The following is a 19486-nucleotide window of genomic DNA, read 5'->3' on the forward strand; positions in this document are numbered from 1 at the left end:
CTGCAATTCAGACAAAGAGACATCCATAGAAAATGTTGCCGTACTGACTGCTAAAATGGTCAGCTTTCATCCAGACATTTCTGAAATCATCAGCGGAAAGTCATCATTTATATATGACCTTCAGTAAGAGTAGCATTAGGCTCATTTTTAAGTTCTTTCTTCACAGTGGATCACTGATAGCAAAACAGTGTTAACCAGTGTTAAAGTCCAGAACATGGCTGCTGTCGAGCTGTTAAACACAGGTTTCCTGAGCACATGAAATTGCTTAACTTTATATAGAGATTGAATAGTACAATCAAAAGCTTAGCAGCAGCTCCAACATGAAACTTGCTGCGGTGTCGTTTTCCCAACACGTGCAAACTTGTATGAGTCTGTGTGGTGTAATGCTAGCTTTACTACACTGTTTGACCCCAATTCAGGATTTCCGACTTTTCCACCTTTACTTGATTTCCCTCTAACTGAAGCACAACAGATCTTTAAAACCAAAAAAACTGGATAATTAGGATTGGCTGCAAAAAGTAACTGTGTAAAAATGAGCATTAGATAAGCCGTCTTTTAATATAGATGGCTGTGGGAACCATAATCTGTAATTACTTCTTTCAAAACAACCTGCTGAAAAATTCTCTACAGGTTAAAAACTGTGAATTGCTCGTCTCTTAAAATCTAAATGAAAATTTTGCATTATAGTGTGCGAGGTGATTCGGTGGTGAGAGATGCACACCTACCTTCTGTAACTGTGTCTCCAACTTACTACATTCCTCTTTTTTCTGCTCAATTGCAATCTCCAGTGACTTGAGCTTTGAATCCTTCTTGAGGCCAGAGGATGCCAGGGATGATGCGTGTTCTTTCAGATCGATGAGACTGGACTGCAGGTGAGTAGTCAGGACAGACGGTTAGCAGCGCTTCAAACCAGGCAGGCCAGCAGAGTGCCAGCATGTGCAACAAAGTTACAGCACCTGAGGCGACTGCTTAAATGGCACCTAAAGCCCTACTGAAAGATAGTGTTTCAATATTTGCTGTGCATAAAAAAGGTGCATGCTCTGCAGCAAAGAGAAGGACACAGTCATGTGTACACAGCCCTGTAGCCTTATAGAGAAAATCTCTTTGCTCACTGACCTCCTTTTCTGTTAGTTCTATCTGCAGGCTGTTCACCTTCTCCTTCAATTCCTTGTTCTCTTTCTTATATGATTCCACTTCTTCCAGTCGTTCTCTGTCTTCTCTCTCCCTTTGGTCCTTCAAACGCTCAATAATCCTCTCCTAACACACAGAAGCACAAAGAATTAAAACTCTTCATATGACTGAACGGTTAAGAGTCTATATAAACATTAAACTGCTGAGATGTTCATTTAAGATTGTTCCAGCACAAATCAGAGATTTGTATCAGTTCATTCCTTTTAAAAAACAAATGTCTCTAGTTATGTGAAATTAATATCACACATGAAAAATACAGTTATTAAGAAATTAGACTAAAATTAAGCTAAAATGCTGAATCAAGCTAGATGCCGTGCCTGGAATTTTACCCCAGTGCTACTTTGTTATTTTTTCCTTGTATGTTTTTATAAGTAAAGATGTAATCATCAAAATCTGGTTACCTAAAAATTGAATAAAACACTAGTGCAGGAAAGAAATAATGATATCTAATGCAGCTAGAGGATTACATCAGCTATTTCCTCAATTATACATAAATCTATGAACTGTAATAGAGTTACTACTGATATTTGGTGAGGTTCCACGATTTTTAGGAGGATTAAGAAAAGTCAAACCCGATGGAGCTTTTTAAAGCACCATGATGGGCTTCACAAACAGCCTTAGTGCAGAGAAGGGCACAGTCGCCCTGCTGCGACATGTGCCTTCATCTCTCTTCTTTGATATCAAGGAATGTAATAACAGAATGTAATAATAAATGTTTTAATATTTTATACTATTCACACTTCTTTCTGCACAAGTACAAATCTGATCTCGTCACAATTTCAGAAGTTCTGTACAATCACTCCACAGCAACTAGACGCAACTTGTAGTTGTTTAAAAAAAGAAGAAGAAGAAACAGAAAACAAGAATTTTTACTAACATGGTTCATTTAGAGGAAAGGTTTAACATATGTGGGAATTTCACCAGCTACCAGCTGACTAAGCTTAATATGAAGTCTGGAAATAAGAGGAAGCATTTCTGTTTGTGTCTCTTTAAATTCCCCTTATGAGGAACTCTAAAGTTCAAGTATCTATGACAACACCGAAGCTTACATTATTCTCTTTAAAGAGTGTAACTTTTACTAAATTAAATAAATAAATGTGCATTTATCTTCTCTTTTTCCTCACCCCCAGTCACAGCAGATAGCTTCTCTCTAATATTAGCGTACAATATAAAGCACTTTGAGGTGATTGTTGTTGAATTGGCACTATATAAATAAAATTGAATCGAACTGAATTTAATTGAACTGATGGCGAACATGCTCCTTTTCTACTCTGTGTGGCACTTGCAGTGTGTTCAAGTTTCACTAGAGCCCAGAGAGAAAATGTTGCAGACAAGTTGGAGCCACCCATACAAACGCTGGCAATGTGCCAATCTGCTAGTGACCAAAACAACCACAAGGAGGTTTTTGGTGCAGCATCCTCTTTGTGATCAGTATCACTTAGCGACAGCCAGCAACCATTTACCAGTCGGTCAGGGAATACAAGTTTGCTTAGGACCGTGTTACTGCGACCTAACAGAGATATAAAACGTCAGGAAAAAAGTTTGCTAATCTCAATTTCTTGTCGATAATGACGCTAATGTTTGGTCCTTGTGGTCTTCTTGAGAGCATACAAGAAAAAAAGAGGTCATTCACATCCTGGATTTTGAATGAATGATTGTCTGAAAAAGTCACCTGGAATTCCTTCCAGTATATACATCCTTTTGATGATATGATAGTAACTACAAACAGATAAAGTGTCACAGTTCAGACAGTGTTACGGGTTCTGTGGTATAAGGGTGGCGTGATCTACCTTCTCTGACAGCGCCTCTTCCAGGGTGGCCAGGGCAGTGTCTGTGTTACTGGAGTCGGTCTGCAGAGACTTGACCCTGTCCTTGAGGTTCCCCAGCTGCTTGTCTTTGTCCCGCAGCTGCTCCTGCAGGTTCTCAATCTGACTCAGAAAAATAAGAAAAAACAAGGAGCAAAACACACAATAAAAAGCACGATCTCCAAACCAGCGCAACATTTAAAGTCGGTATATCTGCCATTTTTTAAGTCTCTGAAGCTTAACACACTACATAAGCAACAATGTACAATGTGAGAAGAAATACATCAAAAACTATAAGACCTTTAAGTTTTGAAAAGCAGAACTTAATGTAAACCTGAATTTAAACCAAACTGCTATCTGAGCAGTGCAGGACTGAATTAAGGTATTTTATTTATGATAAGACAGGAGAAAACAATGATTCATAATTAATAAAAATGATGAAACAGATAAAAGTGCAAAGATGAGAGAGAGAGAGAGAGAGAGAGAGAGGGGGGTGTGTGATCAGACACAAGAGAAGAAAAACAAAACGGGAGAGCAGGTCTGGGTGCGATATGGAGTAACACTCTGTGAGTATTTATAGCACACACAAATGAGAGCCAGTGAGGCAGAAATATCTTCTTGCTTGTCTTTCTGTGGGCATTTTCCCCTGAGAGCATGAGACTCTCTCACACTTCATGGACAGAGTAACCTCCCAGCTTTATATTTCCACAGAGCGACTGGTTTAGTCCAGGACACGGAAATGTGACAAAACAACCCACACAGTCGCTGTTCATTTCAAATTTGTGACTAAATCTGGAGTAATTAGACATGCCTCCACAATACAGTGTGTTGTAGACAAAAAAATAAACAATAACTCAAAAGCAGAGTAATGTGGACAAGCCAAAATTGTGGCTAAAGTGTATTTCCTCCCTAATGTTTCTACATGGTGAGGTCTTCTTTCCTTCCATTCTCACCTTTTTCTGCAGGACATTAATCTTTCTTTCTTTGACCTCAAGCATGTCCTTCATGTCCCTGATTTCTCCGGCGAGAGTACCCTTCTCCTCCGTCAGGTCCTGCAGCTGCTTGGTTTTCTTGTTCAAGAAGGACTCTTTCTCCTCCAGACGTAGACGTAAAGCGTCAACCTAAAGCACATTAATACATGTCAGAGGAAGCACACAAAGTGGACTAATTATCCCAAGTGTACCATTATAGTTAAAAGCACTTTGATTTAATAACTTATAGTAACCCTAAAGTAAAAAAGGTGCTGGATGAGTATTTATTAGGGAAGTATTTTAATAATTCACCACAGTTATTTATTTATTACTGCAGATCTGTGATGTTTTCTGGTCTATGAGCTGTGACAGTACACTGGGCAACAGTTTTTCATTGGTAGTGACCTAGGTTGCACTTCACTTACTACCAAAGCTTTCAAAGCAAACACTCTGCTGATATGATTTGCTGTAATAAGCCTCGGGCCCAGGGCGAGCCTATTGTTTGCTCAGTTTGGCTAGGAGCTTGAGAATGTTTGTGAAGCGATGTATTGTTAAGTTAATTTATTGTACGTGTACAAATAAGTTGAGCTTGTTTTATTACCTCCGTTTGCAGGATGGCAGCACGTTGCTCCTTGGCAGTGAGAGACTCTTTGAGCACCTCGATATGCTGTTTGCAGTCTGAGTTCTGGTTGTTGAGGGTCTCTAGCTTCGTCTGCAGAGCCAGCAGTTCTGACTCTTTCTTTGACAACTCCTGCTTCAACTGGTCAATCTGTACATGAGAGGAAGCAGATCATTTTGACCCAACCGTTACGTGAGCAGTGTAACGATTTCACACTCACGAATGGGAACCGCGAGCTAGTCTGCACAGCTTTCGCACTATTTTCATCAACACGCTTCTCCCTCATTAAATATGCATTTGGGACTAACTCCCCTGCATTCATCATATATTATACATCATTTCTATTCATGATTGATGAAAAGAAGTCTAAAAATAGAAGAACAAAACTGTGGCTGGTCGCTTAATAAGGAGAGAAAACGTAAACACTCCAAAGACACGTACGCGTGAGCCCCAGAAAGTCACAGACACACACACCTTGACACTATCACAGGTTGTAGGTGGCTGTGCTTGAGTGTATGACTCTAACTCTGATATGCAAACACAACTTATCATCACGGACCGGTCGGAAAACAAGCAGCGGAAGTCAGTTCAACAAAAACAAAGCTTTCATTGTGGCTTATCTTATTTTAGACTTGTGTTTGTCTTGTGGCCACAGATTAATAAAGTGATGTACTTTTTATGTGTAATTAAGGAAGAAAAGTGTTTTCAAATGTTAAAGTATGCGTTTGCAAAGTTTGGATTTTTCCCCACTTTTGGCACGGAGCCTCTTTCAGATTTTTTGCCGACAGGGCACTTTGCTGTTCTCACTATGTGTTAAAGCAGCTCATTTATGTAACACAACATTTTTCAGTACTCTCTCTTCTGCACAGCTCTGTACCCTGAACATCATGCCTGCCATTTTATATTAAGCCATACTTTAACAGCATCAGATCTGCATGCACAGTGCAGTTAGTCTCTACCTTCGTCTTCATAAACTTAGAGTGGTTCTTGTAGACCTCCATCTGTTTGATTTCCTCTTCTCTGTCCTCTGTGTTCAGTAAGCCGTTTGCCTTCAGCATTTGAATCTCATCCTCCAGATCCCGAATGTTGCGTTCCAGAGAGGCAATTTTGGTGTCCTGCACACAAACACGCGGAGGAGACACACCTCAAAACCAGGACTGGCATGTCCAAAAGTTGCATGCTGCAAATAAATCTGAGCTAAAGAAAAGAGTCCAGGAAACAAATGGAGGGTAAAAGATTTAAAGAGAAATACAGACACAGAGACTGAAAGGGGGGGAGGAACTGAAAGATATAGTGAGATAAACCAAGAATGGAAAAAGCTCTTTGGTCTGACTGAGAGCAACTGCAGTATCTGTCGGTGAAATCAGAAGCGTTCTACTCAGCTCCGTGCGGCAGCTCGGAGGATTAATCACCATTGGGAAATATTGAGCGCACATCCAGTACGGCGAGATCAACCAGGACCGGAGAGAAATGCGCAGGGGGAAAGGAAGAAAAGTAACAAGCCGTAGCTTTTGCCGTAGATGCTTGCAGATCAATGCAGAATCCAGTCTCTAGACTGCGACTGTGAGTGCAGCTTTAGCTTCACGGCTTTTTAAATAAATAATACAACGTCTTTAAGATTAGCCATGGTCCATCTCCCTCTCCAGCAGAACATGGAGCAACCTTGTTGTTCTCTGTCTTTCTCTCTTTTTTTGTGTCCCTCCTTCTTTCCTCTTAGTGACTCTGAACTTATGAACTTATGGCCATTAGCAGGGGCAGTGATAGCCCGCTGCAGAGGAAGGTGGGAAATGTGATGAGGAATGATGAAGTACCAGACAAGGATCTGAGGGGTTAACGTCAATGTATGAGCACTGCACATTGTACATGCACTTCGCCCTGCTGCTGCACCTCAGCTCAGTCTCTGTGTTACGAGACGAACATCAATGAACTAACACTGCTGCAATCGAGACAAGACATCGTACCTTTAAAGAAGAGTGATTTTATTCCATCCACATGTAATCACTGGTACATCGACCTGGTCAGTAAATCTTGCTCTTTATTTCCCTTTCCCTGCCTCTGTATGCCTCTCTGTCTCTCTATCTCCCTGCATACTGGCCTCTCACTGTCATAAACAACCACACCTGTTTCCATGGCAGCAGCAGGCAGGCTATATACCGTGCACTGTCTCTGGTGAGTGAGGAGGAGAGGGTGGGAGGGATGTAGGGGAAGAGAGGGAGGGAGGATTATTCGTGCTTCCATCAGCATCAACACAGCAGTGGGAGAGAGGAGAGGGGGAGAGATGCAGGGTCTTCCTGCACAGCACAGGAGGAGAAAGGAGGCGGGACTTCCCCGCGCGCCGTATGAAAATCAACAGGATCCTAGAGCTTGCACATCACATGACTAGGCTGGGGCCTGCTCGGCACGGATCCAGCCGAGTGAGAGGGGCTGTGTCAGCTCAGCGATGATGTCATGATTTATTTTGAGGAAGTGATGTCAGGCCTCTGCAGTGAGGCTGGTGGTGTCTACAGTGGTTCATTGAATGAGCCTGATATCGCTAGTGTCACATCCAGCTGCTGTACAACATGCTTGTGTAAAGAGGGTGGGGTCCTTCATCCTAAAAGATTCTCCATATGGTATGTTTTGTGGAATTATTTACAATCCAAGATGCTTCTTGCTATCCTTTTATACACTTTTTTTTGCTATATTTCAGCTCAGTAGTTTTTCCTCAGTTCAGAAACCTTGAATGAAAATTTTAAAACAATGCTTTGGAGTCACAATACTCCCCTGCAAAAAAATGAAGCTGAAATGATAGAGCTGGAGTCTGGGATGTTTGCAAACAATCTGTCATGCAGAATAGAAAACATCTTGTCATGAAACTGGTGTGGCGTGTTACTGTCTGGGGTAGCTGGCCATCTGTCAAGCGAGCCACAACAGCTGAAATGTTAAACAGTAATATTGACTCTTGTTTATGTTTGCACAACTGCTTTGTGAGCAGTACGTGTGTGTGTGTGTGTGTGTGTGTGTGTGTGTGTGTGTGTGTGTGTGTGTGTGTGTGTGTGTGTGTGTTTGCTAGAGTGTGTCAGTGTGTTGATGATTGACTCAGCTGCCGACGATCACAATCACAACAATAGATTTGCCGGAACAGGTTTCCATTTAGACATGCAGTGGCAAACATGCTACAGCTGTGAACGTCAGTCAGTTAGGTAAATACAAAAATAACATCTGGCTTTAAACAGAAGCAGTGAAGCGTAGTTGATGATGGGCCCTGCTGTATGTGTTTATGCGCAGGCTGTATAGGAGTCTTACTTTCATCTCTATAATGGTCTGCAGGGCCTTAGTTTTACTTGGGTCCTGATGCAGTTGATTTCTTCTGTGCAGTTCCTTAAAAAAAAGACAACAATTTGTAGCAGCGGTACAGCAAAACCGATCGTGGTCTCCAATGAATAGCTAGATTATTAAAATTTCAAAAGCTCACCTCACAATGCATAAAAGCTTTATGCTTACACATGCAAAATATTTCATGCAACTGCTCTTCAGTTCTTTTACTTCATACATTACATAATTGTTATGATGCAGGGATAAGCAGCAGAGAAGAGAATATTGATTTTGTGACATGCTGCACTGCCATCTAGTGACAACAAAACAAAAGAACAGTTGTTTTTTTTTACTCTAAAGCAGTGAATGCAATGACTTAACATCATCATCTTAACCCTCGACATATACTACCTCTCGCAAATGGATGTTTTCCTTCTCCTTTTGATCCAGAATGACCTCCAGGTGTCCCAGTTGCGCCTCTGCTTCTGCAATGCGCCGGGCTCGTTCTTGCTCCTCCTCCTCGGTCGCCCTGCCCGGGCCCGGGGGCAGCCCTTTGCTCTGTAGCATCTCAAGCAACTTCTTAATTGACTCATCTCTGGCACCCAGGGTTTGTTTCTGGGTCTCAATCCTCAGTTCCATCTCCTCTAGGGTCTTTCTCAGCAGGAAGAGCTCCTTGGCCTGTCTGTCATGTTCAGCCTGCAGCCGCCGGAAGTTCTCCTCTGTCAGCTCAATGGTGGTGAAATGCTCAGACCCAGAGCGGTTACCACTCTCCTGCTGCAGCAGGTGGTTGAGGTCTCGCTGTGTGCGCAATTCATCCTGCAGAGCTTGGATGGTCATCTGAAGATGCTACAAACACACACACATATACAAACACACACAGAGGCTTACCAATTATTGAAACTATTTTTAGGTATAGCTCATAACCGAACATTACGTAATAACACTACACATGGGGATGAACAAACAATCCCACAGCAGGTCGATCATGGGGAACACATGACTTACCTTGGCACGCTTTTAGATTTTAGGTTTTTTGTTGAAAAAGTGTGAAGCACGGATCTAATTTAAGTCCTGACTGCATAGATTTACAGTTGTTGGAGAAAATATCTTTAAAAAGAATTCACAGCTTCCAAATATAAATTTATTAGTCTGTAAAGGGCTTTATTATACACAGAAACACCCTGGTGCTCTCACAGGTCTGACTTTCACACTGAGAAAGCAGGGACCAAGTGCATGTACAATAACATGCACATTCAACTTTATGTAAACTGGTACATATAAGTGAAGAAAGTGTGCAGATGAACAAAAAAAAAAAACTGAACACCCTGAAATTTAATTTAATTCTAAATCTAAATGATCATAATCATCTGTATTCATCAAACATAAAGTGAAATATTCCAAGCCTTTTTTGTTTTAAATTTGATTATTATCCCCTCCTTGAATCGCTACCTTATCGTGGTGGAGGGGTTTGTTTGTCCCAGGGATCCCAGGGGCTATGTTGTCCGGGGGCTTTTGCCCCCTGGTAGGGTCTCCCATGGAAAATTGGTCCTGAGTGAGGGACCAGACAAAGAGCGATTCAGAAAACCCTTATGAGGAAAGCATCGAGGGAACAGTTTACCCTGCCCGGGGTAAGGGTTACCGGGGCCCCGCCCTGGAGCCAGGCCCGGGGAGGGTGCCTGAGGGCGAGTGTCTGGTGTCCAGGCCTTAGTCCATGGGGCCCGGTCGGGCACAGCCCAAAAAGGGGAAATGGGCCCATCCTCACGTAGGCCCACCACCTCGGGGGAATTGTGTGCCGGGCAGCAGCCAGGAGTGGAGGCCCTGGCGCACTGATCCCCGGCTACCAAGACTGGCAACTGGGACAAGGAATGTCACCTCTCTGGTGGAGAAGGAGCCTGAGTTAGTGCGTGAGGTTGAGAGGTACCAGCTAGATATAGTCAGGCTCACCTCTACGCATGGCTTGGGCTCTGGAACCAGTCTCCTGGAGAGGGGCTGGACTCTGTCTCAGTTTGGAGTTGCCCCTGGTGAGAGGCGGCGGGCTGGGGTGGGTATTCTAATATCCCCTCGGCTTGCTGCCTGTACGCTGGGATTCTTCCCAGTGGATGAGAGGGTTTGTTCCCTGCGCCTTAGGGTCGGGGAACGGGTCCTGACTGTCATCTGCGCTTATGCGCTGAGTGGCAGTTCAGAGTACCCAGCCTTCTTAGAGTCCCTGGGTGGGGTGCTGGAGGGTGCTCCACCTGGAGACTCTGTTGTCCTACTGGGAGACTTCAATGCTCACGTGGGTAACGACAGTGAGACCTGGAGGGGCGTGATCGGGAGGGATGGCCTCCCTGATCTGAACACGAGCGGTGTTTTGTTATTGGACTTCTGCACAAATCACAGTTTGGCCATACAAACACTTTGTTCAAACATAAGAGTGTCCATAAGTGCACGTGGCACCAGGACGCTCTAGGCCGCAGGTCGATGATCGATTTTGTAATTGTATCACCAGACCTGCGACCATATGTTCTGGACACTCGGGTAAAGAGAGGGGCTGAGCTGTCAACTGATCACCACCTGGTGGTGAGTTGGATCAGGTGGCGGGGGAGGATGCTGGACAGACCCGGTGCACCTAAACGCGTAGTGAGGGTGTTCTGGCAACGCCTAGCAGAGGCCCCAGTCCGTGAGATCTTCAACGCACACCTCCGGCAGAGCTTCAACAGCATTCTGAGGGAGACTGGGGACATTGAGTCCAAATGGACCATGTTCAGCGTCTCCATTCCCGAAGCTGCTGCATTGAGCTGTGGCCGCAAGGTGGTTGGTGCCTGTCGTGGTGGTAACCTCCGAACCAAATGGTGGACACCAGAGGTGAAGGGAGCCACCAGGCTGAAGAAGGAGTCCTATCGGGCTTGGCTAGCCTGTGGGACTTCGGAGGTAGCCAACAGGTACCGACAGGCCAAGCGGAATGCGGCTCGGGCAGTGGCTGATGCAAAAACTCAGGTGTGGGAGGAGTTCGGAGAGGCCATGGAAAAAGACTTTCGGACTGTCTCGAAGAGATTCTGGCAAACCGTCTCAGGAGGGGAAAGCGGTGCTCTACCTGCACTGTGTATAGTGCTGGCAGAGCGCTGCTGACTTCGACTGAGAAAATTGTCGGGCAGTGGAAGGAATACTTCAAGGACCTCCTTAATCCCACTGACACATCTTCTGAGGAGGAAGCAGAGTCTGGCCACGAGCTGTGGGTAGTGACCGAAAGAACGAGATCGTGGATACAAGCGGAGGAAATGAGCTTCCTCCGAAGGGTGGCTGGCCTCTCCCTTAGAGATAGGGTGAGAAGTTCGGCCATCCGGGAGGGGCTCAGAGTAGAGCCGCTCCTTCTCCACATCGAAAGGAGCCAGTTGAGGTGGTTCGGGCATCTGACAAGGATGCCTCCTGGGCGCCTCCTGGGTGAGGTGTTCCGGCCATGTCGCACCGAGAGGACCCACGACACGCTGGAGAGATTATATCTCTCGGCTGGCCTGGGAACGCCTTGGTGTTCCCCCAGATAAGCTGGAGGAGGTGGCTGGGGAGAGGAAGGTCTGGGCTTCTCTGCTTAGGCTGCTGCCCCGCGACCCGGCCCCGGATAAGGCAGGAGAAGATGGATGGATGGATGGATGGCTGGATGGATTTGATTTTTATGGTTTAAAACTCATGAAAATCAGAAGTCCAGTAAACTATTAAAACAATTTGTAATGTAGAAATATTTAATTAATGGAATATATGTTTATATAAATACTCAGTACTTGGGAATCCTTTGCCACTAATTACTGCATCAGAGCAGTATGACACGGTTGTTCCACTGCTGAGGTGTTACTGCTCGGTTCCTTTGATGGCGGCCTTCAGCTCGACTGTATTTTTGGGTCAGGTGTTTCTCATCTTCATCTTAGATTCTCTGGGGATTCGGGTCAGGAGAGTTGGCTGGCTAATCATTTACAGTAATAACATGGTCATGGTAGCAGTTCTGGCACTGTGAGCAGGTGGTGCTTTTCTGCAGATGGAAGCATAAAGTGTTATAAAATCTCCTGGTAGATGTCAGTATTGACTTTGGACTTGATAAAAAACAGTGGACCAAAACACCAACAACATCGGCTGAAGACTTGGCACCCTGAGTCATCACAGTGTGCGGACTTCTTACTGGACTTCAAAACATCTTCGATTTTGTGCCTTTTCCACTCTTCCCCCAGACGTCAGGACCTTTGCTTCATTTGAAAAAAAAGCATTTTGCACGTCTGTGCAACAGCCCAGTAACACTGCATCTGTCCACTCCTCGAGAAGCTCTCCCAAGTTCTTGAATCAACTTTTCTCACGATTCTCTCAAGGCTGCTGTCATCCCTGCTGTTTGTGCACTATTCCTACCACATTTTTCCCTTGAAGTCAGCTATCCACGAATAAGCTTGAGCACAGCACTCTGCAACAGCCAGCCTTTTCTTCCGTGCCCTTGTGGACGATGTCAATGATCATTATCTGGAGAACTGTCAAGTCAGCAGTTGGGTTGTGTTTGCATGTACTGAACTAGACTGAGAGATAGACATTATTTATACTGTGTGAACAGTATTTCACTCAAAATGAAATCTATATTTTTCTTTATAAAGACCTGAAATATTTCACTTTATATATGATGAATGTAGAATGTATCAAAGTTCACCTTCTTTAATTTAATCACAAAAAAATTAACTTTTCACAATGCTCAAATTTTCTTAGATGCACTAGATCTTCAGACCATATGAGGGACATTTTTAGAGGAAATCAGCGCAGATATGGTGAAACTGATGAGGATAATATGGGATACAAAACTTATCAACTATACAGATTTTTGTTTTAATCTAAGTGTCTAGGTGCATTTGAAGAGCACAATCTGTATGCATGGTTTCATAAATCTGCCTTTGCCTTTGTGCATACACACAGCTTTATGCATCTGCCACCAGGACACGAATACTAAAAGTTAAAAATATCAGAGGGGCCATACTGTTACAATGAAAACATATGCAAACTAACTGTGAAATTTCCTGGTAGAGACTGGCTGGGTGGATGAAAACTAGTTAAAATATAAAATTAATGAACAGAAGTTACAGTATTGATACCCCATAGGGACAGATCAGCCATCTGTTGAACAAAGGTGTGCATGTTTGTGAATTTGTCTGTCCGTATTACATGATATCAAAGCTATACACCATTCACATTCTTTTTATTGATTGGTTTTGGGTCTAGAGGAATACCTTTAAGGCCCGGTTTCTGTCAAAAACTGAATTCTGTTGAAATTTTCTTCCAGCAGAGACAGAGAGTGGAGCACAAATTACTTTTTGTTCAGAAAATAGCTCAGTCAGGATCTGAAGGAGTGGAAAATATGTGAAATCAAACCGACTTCACGGGGAGTCTGAGGTTTTAGGTTTTGTTGTACTAAAGGAGCACCAGACATTATTACATTAAACAGAGTAATCGCTTTGTACTCTTAAAATGAGGAAACATAAAGACCAGGGTTCATAGGACAAGAAGGGAGCCTGAAACACTGAAAATATTTAACTTCTAGGAGTTATAGGATTCATAGGAGAAAGGACTGTATGGTGCAAAGGGATTGCCAGGTGTCTGAAAATACACGCCACACTGAAGGTGACTCTATGTTGTGCACTCAGCACGTGGTGCAAACATAGGGACAAACCTTGGTTCTCCTGGCATCCAGCAGCTGCAGAGCATGGGCAGAATGAACAGAAAAACAAATGTATGGTGAAAACACAGCGTCAGAGCTTGATGCAACAGAGATGGATGAACATAAACAAGTCAGAGATTAAAATGAGAGCTGCCAGTTTATCAGTCCACAGTCAGTAGTGCAAATTCTTCTTAAAAACAGACATTTTGGCTTGTCATAGTAGGAAAAGCAATGGAAAAAATTAATCATTTTAATAGTGACAGCATTTAATTGATAAAGGATGCTTCAGAGTCCTGAGCTGTACTTCCACACTTACACATATGTGTGTTCACATTAATAGCTCTGTCTATACAGAGTGCTCAGAGGGTGTACACATAACCATCAAAAAGTTAGGGATGGAATTCTGTACACTTCTCATCTCACTGCGTGCTGAGACTTACTAGAGCTCAGCTATTTCTTTTATTTCTGCCTTTTCTCTCTACAAGAAGTCAAAAGTCTGTCCACAGAAAAATGATGACTTTATCAGAATGGCCTTTCTGGAAAGAGATGAAGAAAAGATTGGAAATGGCTTTTTAAAAAATGACTTAAGCATTCTGGTTAGCAGCAGTGATAGATGTACAATTAATAAAAGCAGTATAAATTATGTTATTAAGAATGATAATGATGAGATGAAGCATTATCGTAGAAAACTGCAGCTACAGAGAAAATACGCAAAACATTACACCAGCTTTAAAAGTACATTTTTTCCTCTTACAATCTTGCAGCAAATATATTTTTTGATCTTTGTTAGCTTATTTTACCATTTCATTAGAACTTACTGAAATAGTAATTGCAGAGGGACGTAACATAATGAACAGATTAACCACAGAGTCACTAGTTGCAGTTTTAATTTATAATAATTACAGTGTAACTACGTTATAATATATGTAGTACAGCCACCTCTTAATATAAATACAAAATTATCATAAATGTCACAAAACCTTCTCATTTGGCTCAGTATCTGAGCACAGAACTGACATGATACTGTGTAAGTATAAAACATGTACTCTTCCGGCCATCAGGGGGCGGTGTTTGTGTCAGCATTCTTGCGGGACTGCTGCCAAGCACAACTCCCTTCAGTAGTGCTGTTGGAAATATATATAAAACAGAGAATGAGGCCAAACTTTAAAACCTGAACAGTCTCTTAGTGACAAACACTTTTCAACACAAAGTTTTCTCTCTCACAGAAATATTAATTTGCTATGTACATAAAAACATGTTAGAAATATATCTAATTTTTTGAACATGTAGTGGTTAAATCTCTGCAAATACTGAAACCCAACCGTTTATTTCTCCTCACATACTTTCTTTCTTATCCTCCCTCATTTCTGCTCCTTTCTCCTAAATTACCTCCCATCTTGGAACTGAACTGCAAAAGCCAGTCCAGTGAATCCATTTACATAATTGCACTGTGGGTTAAATTGACTGCATGGCCGTTCCTCCAATAATCACAGCACAACTGTGGAAGTTTCTGTGAATCAGTAATGACTCAGCGGATGTTCCCTTTTTGGTCACCCTCTCTCTCACGAGTAGGCTTCTGTTTGGCCGCATATCCTAAAAAATTGCTTCCAGAGGTTTCACCAGAGTCGCAGAGAGATGCTAAGCTTCCCTCTTCGACTGACACCTGGTGCAGCCGGGGGTAACTGGCTGTCAGAAATCTTGTAGTGCGGAAACAGGAAATCCATTTGAGAGAGACCATAAACAAGGAGTCAGATTCAGCCATTTTAAGGAATATATCTATAAAAAGCAAAACTCTGGTTAATCTAGAGAAAAAAGACTGAGATTAAGTGGAATAAGTTTCTTAAAAAATCTGCCTGCAAAATTGCATTAACCTGAACTTTAGACCTAAATCTACTCTAGCAATCCATCCATCCATTTTCCTTACCTGTTTCTCAAACTGAGGCATATCCCAGCTACCACAGGAAAAGGCAGGATCGGTAGACAGAAACTTACTACAGTTCCATCTACCTACTCATGCAAAGAGTAACCACTGTATGTGCTTACTCTTTAGCACTGTATTATGTAAGCACTGTATTGTGCACAATACCACAAGGCAGCTTACAACTACAGTAAGTATTCAATTCAGTTGTATTTATACAATGCCAAATTACAATAAAAGTTGCCTCAAGGCACTTTATATTGTAAGGTAAAGGCCCTACAATAATACAAAGAAAACAGAAAACCCCCCAACAATCATATGGCTCCCTATGAGCAAGCGCTTTGGAAAAACTCCCTTTTAACAGGAAGAAACCTCCAGCCAGGCTCAAGGAGGGGCGGCCGTCTGCCACGAATGGCTGGGGTGAGGGGAGGAAGACAGGACAAAGACACGCTGTGGAAGAGAGCCACACATTAATAATAACTAATGAGAGGTGTATGAAGGTTTATGAAGACTTTAAAACTATATTTTGTCATTTTGACATCTAAAAGTACTGTTGTTCTGTAAGAATGTGCACGTGCTACATCTTAAAGAGTCAAACATGACATTAAACAGATTGAACCCAGAGTGTAAAATCTCCTGCCTTACAACATGTCTTTGATGCTCTTTCTTCATAGCTAAATTATCCAACAAAGGCTCAGGAATCTCTGTGAAAATATTGGCTGATTTCTAACATCCTTGACATTTTTTAAAGAGTTCTTCTCCTTAGCAGGGGCTGACAGGCGGCATTAAATAGTTGTAGCTGTTGGGAAAATTTTAAATGTGATCCACAATCAACCACCTTTTTCCTCAATGTCAGAGGAGCCAGCCAACCTCCCTTTGTGCCCTGTTTAAAAGAACTAGCATTCCTGCTCCACCTCTATCACTTGTTGGTTTAACAATAAGGCATGACCTTTTCAGACTTATACTTTGCCTCCATAAATCCTGGAAGCAGAGGAAACTTCAACAGAAACTTCTACTCTTCCCCGCCTTATTATTCTAACCAGTTGCCCACAAGGATGGGTGTTTACTAGGCTAGCTAAAATGTGTCTTGCAATGAGTAATAAAAACTGTTAAAGCTACTCTACCCTCAGAATTATATTCAAAGCTGGTGGCATTTAGGCGGTTTTACCAGGTGGCAAAGGAAAAAGCTGCGATATGTGTGGCATACTGTCTGTGTATGTGTTAAAGAATGTGGGTGTTTGCATCTGACAGACAGCTTTAAAGTGCTGACTCGGAGCAGCCTACTCCTCACTACATTCCTAATCTTTGTATTGTATGTCGTGACAGCTGACAATACACAATTACACCCACACGAGGCAACTGTGCATCTGCATGCAGCTACAGGAAAGTTAGGCAGCAGAGTAAAGGCACGAATCTGTGAGTCTAGGCAGTACACACAACTGTGCAGCAAGATTTTTTCTATGCAGCACTACTAAAGATTAACCCTTGGTAGGGGAATTTCATTTTGATATCTTTCAATATGGATTTTTAAAGCTGTAGGCGTGATGTCTAAACGTATTAGATGTTCTCCTCATAGTCAAGAACAGCCAACTATAATACTCCAGCATCATTAAGTTTGATAAAAACCAAAGACTGAGGAGTGATCTTCTACACTTAGGCTTTGTTTAATTAACTGAGTGTCAAAGCGTCACTGTGAAGAATGATATGAAGTTCAAACACAAGATGAAATGATTCATTTTAGCAGTTAAACTGTGCTCTGATGCAGATCTGTTCACTGTTGATGTAATATGCAAAAGAAGAGCAAATAATTTATTGATTATATATTTTTTTATGTTTCTAAACTCATTGATAGCACACTGTTTATTAGTAGTACTATTGTTATCATTTTTGCTAGTATTTATTGGATAATATAATGCAAAGTTGCCATCCACATGGTTATAAAAGTTATTTATTAGCTATAACCTAATAACAAGTCAGGGCAAACCAATATACACTGGAAACAGCCAATGTTTTGTTTTTAAACCCTCTGAGCAATAAAATACAACATATGTTAACTTTTGGCTTCTTTAACCGTTAATGTATTAAATAATTAGATTCATAACCAACGCCTGTAAAACTCGTGTATTTGAGTGCACATGGGGGCACAAGTAAAGGTTTATGTACTTAATTCTGCTCTCTTTGAGATAACATATGGGGGTGGTGATTACCCCAATCCATCATCATCAAATGAGAGAAGCCATAATGAGAGTGCTGCTATCTATTTTTTTTAATTAAAGTTTTTTGTAACTGTGTTTGCGGCCATTTACACACACAAACACACATACACACACACATATATACATATGGAGAGAGAGAGAGAGAGAAATATATAGCCAGGCAAATGTGATGACCCCATATTGACCCCACAGGTATGTCGCATCTTTTCTCTTTCAGCTGAAAGTAAGAAATACGTGTGTGTGTCTTGACAGCAATGGTGAGAGAGCACTGTTGTTTTTTGTGTGTTTTTGGCAACACAGTCTGCTATCTTTATGGATAACCCCACATGCATCCATGGTGGCGTGTCAGTAAATATGGGGGTGACAGGACTGACTGAACTATAGAGAAGATCTCTCAAACCTACCAACAGTTCAAGAGCGCAGGAAGCCGGTAATAACAGTTGTCTCTCAAGATGCAGTACATAGATTTTCAGCACAGGAGAAAATCATCAAAATAATTTCTGCACTCTTGAAGTGTGTAAGTGCGGACCATTTGTGCATTGACCAGTTGAATCACTGATTGATTCATCAACACTGCTTGCCTTTCATTAATTGTCAGCGCACGCCTCTGCTAATCATGATTTTCAGTCCTTGTTGTAGTTATGGAATGAGCTTACGTTTTCTTAAATGTTCACAAAGTCTATTTTTTGTAGAATGTTGCAGTTAATTAACAATATAAATGAATACTATAGATTTATGAGGCAGGCAGCAGAAACTGTGGGATTAAATGCACCAGACATCAAAAGAAGAAATGAACCTGTGACACAGTTTGTGTGTTTCTTTACTAATTCTGTGTTGGTAGTGTAACGTTGAGTTCATGGGCTTTAGTGTATCCATTAGGCTCAGGCTTATGTGCTATGAATAACAGCAAGCTAATGTGATACTTCTTTATTAAATCGTCTTCAAACTGATGCAAAATAATGATGTACAATCCCATCAGTAATGATGGACTGAAGTGGATAATTTCACGGTCATTTTGCATGAAAAATCAGCTAGTCTGTCTTTTACTGAAACGTAAAGGCTGTGTTTAATCTACAGGAATGTTGCCAAATTAATGTGCTCATGATATGGTTTTTAATCAGGCATGAATTAGAAAAACAGAACCACACATGAGAAAAAAAGAACTAATGTACATTTCTTTTAAATATCAGGGTTTTTTTTTTTACCTCCAATAATCTATGTTACATTAGAGGAAATAAATATTTGATCCCCTGCTGAATTGGTAAGTTTGACACTTACATAGAAATTAACAGTATCTACTTTTTATGAAGGTTTTATTTTAATGGAGTGAGGCAGAATATCAGGGCAGCACAGTGGTGCAGTGGTTAGTGGCGTTCCCACACGTGAATTGCATGAGATCTCTCCAGGTATTCTGGCTTCCTCCCACAGTCCAAAGACTGTTAGTGGGGTTAGGTTAAATGGTGATTCTAAAGTGACCTTCAATGTGAATGTGAGAATAGTTGCCAGGGTTTACCCCGCCTTACATAAAAGTTATAAATTCATTTGCATGTCACTGAATGAAATATTTATTTCATCCCCTGAAACCAAGCCTTTGGAAGAATTCTTACTCCCACAGATTGGGAGCACAATCACAGATACTCCTGCTCTAAACCATCTTTGCATAAGACTAAAGAGTTGTCAAAGGATGTAAGAGACAAGATTGTGGACCTGCACAAGGCTGGAGTGGGCTACAAGACCATCAGCAAGAATTATTGTGAAAAGGGAGAAACTGCTGATATGATTATTCACAAATGGAAGAAATATAAAAGAACTGTCA

The 19486-nt window shown here is 41.9% G+C and overlaps 1 protein-coding gene across 7 annotated transcripts in view; it reads right to left on the minus strand.

Moving 5' to 3' along the window:
• erc2 (ELKS/RAB6-interacting/CAST family member 2) overlaps positions 1 to 19486 on the minus strand; it is a 45289-nt gene that overhangs the window by 11248 nt on the left and 14555 nt on the right. For 5 of the 7 annotated variants that reach the window (XM_085456810.1, XM_085456807.1, XM_085456805.1 and 2 more), the window contains exons 3-11: positions 13549 to 13572; positions 8292 to 8726; positions 7872 to 7946; positions 5546 to 5701; positions 4569 to 4736; positions 3950 to 4117; positions 2982 to 3119; positions 1117 to 1257; positions 726 to 866 (exon numbers count right to left, since the gene is read on the minus strand). In XM_085456810.1, the coding sequence (XP_085312936.1) occupies positions 726 to 866; positions 1117 to 1257; positions 2982 to 3119; positions 3950 to 4117; positions 4569 to 4736; positions 5546 to 5701; positions 7872 to 7946; positions 8292 to 8726; positions 13549 to 13572 (1446 nt within the window). The remainder of the gene's footprint in view (positions 1 to 725; positions 867 to 1116; positions 1258 to 2981; positions 3120 to 3949; positions 4118 to 4568; positions 4737 to 5545; positions 5702 to 7871; positions 7947 to 8291; positions 8727 to 13548; positions 13573 to 19486) is intronic. The other 2 variants (XM_085456808.1, XM_085456806.1) reach the window with 1 other exon arrangement.

The sequence above is a fragment of the Copadichromis virginalis genome, linkage group LG5 (genome assembly GCF_057382275.1).
Source record: "Copadichromis virginalis isolate Kocher_CV1m ecotype Utaka linkage group LG5, C_Virginalis_male_GT1.1, whole genome shotgun sequence".
NCBI lineage: Eukaryota > Metazoa > Chordata > Actinopteri > Cichliformes > Cichlidae > Copadichromis > Copadichromis virginalis.